General features: G+C 66.2%; 3 protein-coding genes across 3 annotated transcripts; 1 reads left to right on the top strand and 2 right to left on the bottom strand.

The window, feature by feature from the left end:
* Positions 1-86: 86 nt before the first annotated feature.
* On the bottom strand, positions 87-642 carry MNEG_13351 (hypothetical protein; the record flags this gene model as incomplete). Its single annotated transcript, XM_014038179.1, has 3 exons — positions 87-121; positions 182-284; positions 601-642. The coding sequence occupies 3 exons, from the start codon at positions 640-642 to the stop codon at positions 87-89; spliced, it is 180 nt and encodes a 59-aa protein (XP_013893633.1).
* Positions 643-1418: 776 nt separating this feature from the next.
* On the top strand, positions 1419-2405 carry MNEG_13350 (hypothetical protein; the record flags this gene model as incomplete). The annotated part of the gene is made up of 3 exons (XM_014038178.1): positions 1419-1437; positions 1837-2073; positions 2386-2405. The coding sequence occupies 3 exons, from the start codon at positions 1419-1421 to the stop codon at positions 2403-2405; spliced, it is 276 nt and encodes a 91-aa protein (XP_013893632.1).
* A 1374-nt stretch (positions 2406-3779) lies between these two features.
* On the bottom strand, positions 3780-4756 carry MNEG_13349 (hypothetical protein; the record flags this gene model as incomplete). The annotated part of the gene is made up of 1 exon (XM_014038177.1): positions 3780-4756. A coding segment is annotated over one exon (977 nt), but the record flags the coding sequence as incomplete, so codon positions are not given.
* Between the last annotated feature and the right edge of the window lie 921 nt (positions 4757-5677).

Below are 5677 nucleotides of genomic sequence, written 5' to 3'. Positions count from 1 at the left end.
AGTCAGGGGCGGGCGGGCGTTGAGGTGGGACCGCTCGCGCCACGCCCTGCAACCCCGCCTCCACGTTGCACTCAACGAATAGTCAATCAGCCGTCCATCCAAGCTAAGCTATCACCAACGCCTGCAACGGAATGCCCCCCCCCCCGCAGGCGCCACATCGAGTTCAATACACCTGTCGCACCTTCCTCCTCTCCGCCCGCCGCCTCGTGCGCGCCCGCCTGAGCCTCGGCAACCTCTGCGGCGTGCTGCTCCTGCGCCTCGTCGTGCGCGGCCGCGTCAAACTCCTGCGTCCGGCCGGCGCAGGACGGGAGGGGCGGGGGTGCATCACTTGGGCGGCGAAGCTCACCTGCCCCTTTTTGCTGGATGGCTGTGCGCACAGATTTTGAATCCCAGAGCTGCACAGTGCGCTCGGCGCGACATGATGCAGATACGCCCTGCTGCTCGTGTGGTCGCTGCGGCTGCGCCGCAGCTGTTGTGGTACTGTACGAATTGAGCGGGCAGGCCGACCGATGGCCTTGCAGCAGCAACACATCGAGCATCAGCTGCGTGATGTGCGCCCCCCCCCCTCTCCTGCACGACCCCAGTGAGTCCAAGACGCACCTCCTCCTCCACCAGGGAGCCGTCGTCCTCCTCAACAGTCATGGGGCCTTCCTCGCCGTCGATGATCTCTCCCTCGCTGCTGGGGACCGATGTTTGCGTGCGCGCGGCGCGCCATCGTTACGCGATGCTGACCCATCGCTCGCCGGCGGCCAGCGCTGTGCTGGGCCCCGCCGTTGCCGGGGCAGCGCTGCGCGGCAGCCCGGCCACTTTCAATCGCATATACTGGTCCCCCACCAAGCCGGACATTGGGCGCCACAATGGGCTAGCTAGACACAGAGTACAGATCGTCGTTCGACCCCTGCCGTGGGAGCCCCTGGGCTGGGCTGGCCAATGCTCAACGCACCTTTCGTCTATAAATTCATCCGTGTGCTCGTCCATTCCCACCTGCGCTGCAAGCTGCCGGCAGCCAAGATCAGCTTGCCGGCGTGTAGAGTTCCCACGCGCACTCGTCTATGCAATTTGATGACGTCTAGATATCAATCAAAAAGTGTATACGCGCTAGAGCACCCAGGAAGTTGCAAGAGTGGCACACCGCAGGCACCAGACCTGCAGACCAGCTACACATTTGACTCTTTCTCAACCGTGCCGCCTCCTCAGACATGATGCTGCGGTGGTTTAAGACTGCAAAACTAATAACCACTCGCTGCTTCCTCTCGCAACACTCGAAACATCCCGCGGCCCGTTCGCGGGCTTGCAAGGGAGTTTGTGCCTCCTAACGAGTAACATAGTGCCTCTCGAAAAGCCTCTGCTTCTCAGGGGGCGCTCCGGCGCCCCACGCGGCCAGGCGGGCCTCGAGCTCTGCTTCAGCAGCAGCGACCATGCCGTATATCCGGAACGGTGAGCTTAAGTGGAAAGGTGGAATATATTTACGAGCACGGGTGTTACCAGCCTGGGTTCCAGGCCGGTCGGCTCGCGCAGCCTGAGCCATGCGCAGCGCCATGTGCTAGGTTCCAGGCAGCCCAAGCGTCGTTTCGTGTGCCAGAGCTTCCCCTGACTTGCTTGCAGCGGCCTTGCCGGGCTGCTCAAGCGGCCCACATGCACGTCCCGTGTGCTAGCGGGAGCAGGGCGGCTGCAGTTGCGGCAACTGGCACTGGCTCCGCTTTGCACACCCTGTCCACCGCCAGCGGCATGGGCCCTCCTGCCCCACCCGTGCCCGCGGCGCGCCATGGCGCGGCGACGTGCTGCAATAGCGCCCGCGCCCGCCCCCTGACCAGAGCAACCGCCACACGTGCGCAGGCAAGGTGGTGGACAGCCCCGGCTGGTGGCTGAGCATCCTCGGCTTCATCACCGGCCTGTTCAACGCCATAATGGTGCTGGTCCGCACCTTGGTTGACCCCAACGCCGCACAGTCCTACGTGGAACAGGGGCAGCGCCGCCGGCCCCCCGACCGCGGGCCGGGCGGCGGCGGGCCGGGCGGGAGCGGCGGGTCGCGGATCGTCGGATTCGCGGACATGAAGGGCATGGGGGCGCCACGTGAGTCGACCGGTTGAGAAATGGCCCGCCTTCCGCCCTGCCTGCGTGCATGCACATGCATGCATGCATGCATGCGAGCACCGCATGCATGCGAGCACCGCATGCAGCGCAGATGGATGATTTTGCAGCATGCGCATTGCATGGCATCGTGCCACGCAGTACTCGCCTTGCCACGCACTACTCGCCTGCTGAGCCGGCACACAGCAGCCCTCTGGCCCCTCGGCTGCTGTCAATACTCTCTCCTCAGCACCGAGCTCCCGTTCAGCTCCCGTCTCACCTTATCCCCGTTTTCATCCTGTTTCTGCCTCGCAGCCTGCGGCGGGGGCGGCTGAGGCCGGTAAAGGGCACTCGCTAATGCGGCACCAGCGTGGCCGCCGCCGGCACGCTCGCGCCTAGGCGCACGAGCGGGCGGCGGGCGGCGGCCGAGCGGCTTGCGGCGGATGTGAGGGGCTCCAACAGCTGCCCTTGGCTGCGGCGGCGCAGCCGGGCGCGGTCGTCCCTTACTAAAGAGAGCCGCTGGCGGGCGGCGCAGCAGACAGGGCACGTGTCCTGAGGGCCGCGGTGCTTGCTCGTACGCACGTCGCCGCGCACGCTGGGTTTGATATGCCGCGCGAGTGTCCGGCCGGCTTGGACCGGCCACTGGGGGTTACTGGAGGGAATTTAGGGCTTGGGGAGGCAGGGACAACGCTGCGGCGGCGCCCGGTGCGACGACGCCGGCGCATGCTGCGGGCGCGGCGCGCTCGCGCCGACACCCGCGCATGCGCGGCGCGGCGCCATCAATCGACCGCCCGCTCGGCATTTATGACGCCCCCAGCTAAAGGCGCCCCTCAGGGGCGCAGGCTGACGGGCTGACAAAGCCGTTGCGGGCCGGGCGCTGCCTGCACGCACTTTCTTGGTTTAATCGGCCTCTGTGGTTGCTTTTGTGGAAGCGTCGTGTCAGCAGACGCGCAAGGCCTCAGCTTGGCTTAGCAAAGTGTGCCCCGCGTGGTTCGTGACGGTTGTATCGTGTCGCACATGCTCTGACACCGTAACCAACGACAGTCGTATCTTAATCAGTCGAGGTGGTCAAGCACCACGATTGACAAATGGCGAAGCTGCTCGGGCAAACCGCTCGACGGCAGTTTACTGGGCTACAGCTGACACCGTACTACACGCCTCAATCTTTCCAGCATTCAAGCTTTACACGAATAGACCTCTGTAAAAAATAACTTACATGCAGGGCTGGAAACAAGGCTGCAAGGACAAGAGTGGTTGCTGCCTCACAGCAGCAAAACATGGGCCGCACTGCTGCGGCGTGTCAGGCGTGGCTTCTTGCTCGCGGGCACCTGTATCACTGACCAAATGCAGGTTGCCCACCAACCACAGAATGTCAGGGCAACACAATAAGGTTGTCACACGGGTGTTAGTGTGTGCAGTGATGATTGTGCAGAGACCAAAACCCTCGTCATGCACAACAGACTTGGGACATACGAAACTCCGAAGCATGGGTGTGGTGGGGGCATCCAGCGCCGCTTTCCCCTACAAAACACTTTGTACTGTCACATCAATGGGTCCTACACTTGCGCAGGGCTCAGCCCCCACCCCGATGCACCAGGCCGCGATATGCAAAGGGATCTGGCCTGCATTCCCAAGGCTGGGGGTGCAGGTTGCCCATCGTTGCAGTGGCACAGCCACGTATCAAACACTGAACCGCCACTCCAGAGCCCTCACAACCCCCGCTGGGCGAGCCTTGTCAGGCCCACGCCCAGCCCGCCTGAACCCCCGCCGTGTGGGTGACTGGCTAAACCAGAAAGGCCGCCGCTCCCGCCACCCCAGCCACCGCCGCCACCGCCGCCGCCGAGGCCGGGCCGGGACGGCGCCGCGAACGCCGCCGGCTTGGCGCCCCAGCCGCTGCCCCTGTTGCCGCCCCAGTTGCCGCCGAGGCCGCGGAGGCCCGCGCTGCCCCAGCTGTCGCCCCCGGAGCCGCCGCGCGGGCTCGGTGCCGCCGCCGCCGCCCTTCCCAGGTCCCCCATCCACCCCATCAGCCCGCCCAGCCCCGGCCGGCCGCCCCCAAACACTCCGGCCCCGCCGCCAAAGCCGTTCCCGCCGCCCCCGGCAGAAGGCGATGAGAAGCTGCCGCTGCCGCCGCCAAGCTGCCGAAAAGCGCCCCCAAAACTGCTGGAGGGAGTGATCTGATGGGATTCCAGATCTCCGAGGCTTGGCCGCGACCCGAGCCCGCCCCATCCGCCGCCGCCGTCGCCGCCCGTGCCGCCAAATAGGCCGCCGGCGCCAGTGGGCGCCTCGGGGGTGTTTGACGAAGGCTGCCGCTGCGGCGGCGGGCCACTGCTTGCAGCATCGGCGAGGCCTCGAGGCCCGCCCCACGGGCCCCCGGCCCCGCCAGCCAGCGCACTCAGCGCGCCGAGCGGCGCGGGTGCATCTGCAGCCCCAGGCACCCGCCAGCCGCTGCCGATGCCTCCCAGGCTCCCACCCGGTTGGCTGGTGCCGATGAAGGGCTCCGCCAGCCCGACCCCACTTCCTGCACCGCGTCCTCCCAGTCCGCCGCCGAGCAGGCCGCCGCCAGCGATGCGGCCGGGGCCCGAGCCGGCGCCGCGGTTGTTGGGGAGCACCCACGGCAGCTGGTCGGCAGCTGCCCCTCCGAGGGCTCTGGGGCCGCGTGGGCTGACAGCGAGGGCCGCAAGCCCACCTGTAAAAACAAAGGATAGTGACAAGGGTGACAACGCAGGCGGAAATATTCACTACTGTGGGTGCGAGATAGGGAATATGTATGGGTTTGGCTGTAGGTGTGGCGCATCACTATGGGTGAATGTAGAAACTGGTATGACACAGCTCGTGCTGGCAAAGCTTGGGGCCATTCGTCACAGCCATACATTACGCCTGGTAGCGTCCGCAGCACTCACCAAACCCACTGGGCCCCAAAGTATCAGCCGGCCCATCGCCACTCTGCGCCCCGCCCAGTATCACTGGCCCACGCCTGCCGCTGCTGCCGCCCGCCAGGGCCGCTGGGCTGCCGGCAATGCCACCGGGAGCCTGGAACGCCGGCTTGGCACCGACGCCGCCGGCCGCGAACGGCTTCGCACCGAATCCGCTCGTCAAGGGGTGCGACCCGACGCCCGGCCGGCCGCCCGGCAGCGTGCCCAGGCCGCCTGCGCCGGAGCTGCCCCCCCTTGCAGCAGCGGGGCCGCCGGGGCCCCGGAGCACGTGCGGCCCGCCGGCCGCGCCGCCTGCCGCGCTGGACGCGCCCTGGCCCAACGCATTCAAGGCTCCTGGGACAGATAGAGCGCCGCCGGTTACTGGGCCAGCGGGGCCGCGGTTGGTTGATCCTGGACGGTTTATTATGCTTCCGCCCTTCCAGTTGCCAGTGAAAGGGCGCTGCCCTGGGTACGGCTGCGGTTGCAGGCAAATAAAAGCAGTCCATGTTATGTCAGCAATTTTCGGGGTGAGGCGCTATGACTCACCTTGGTTCAGGCTGCAAGACACAGTGGGTGGCTGGTGCATCACGCAAGCATTATGTGTATTTTGTGGGACAAAGCGCGGCGTCGTGGCCCCCGCTAAATTTCTCACTACAACCCCACTCACATTGACAGGGCCGCCGCCGCCGCTGCCC

Source organism: Monoraphidium neglectum (assembly GCF_000611645.1).
Source record: "Monoraphidium neglectum strain SAG 48.87 unplaced genomic scaffold scaffold03769, whole genome shotgun sequence".
In the NCBI taxonomy this organism is placed as follows: domain Eukaryota; kingdom Viridiplantae; phylum Chlorophyta; class Chlorophyceae; order Sphaeropleales; family Selenastraceae; genus Monoraphidium; species Monoraphidium neglectum.
Note: the sequence above shows the minus strand (reverse complement) of the source record. Positions and strands in the feature narration are given on the sequence as shown.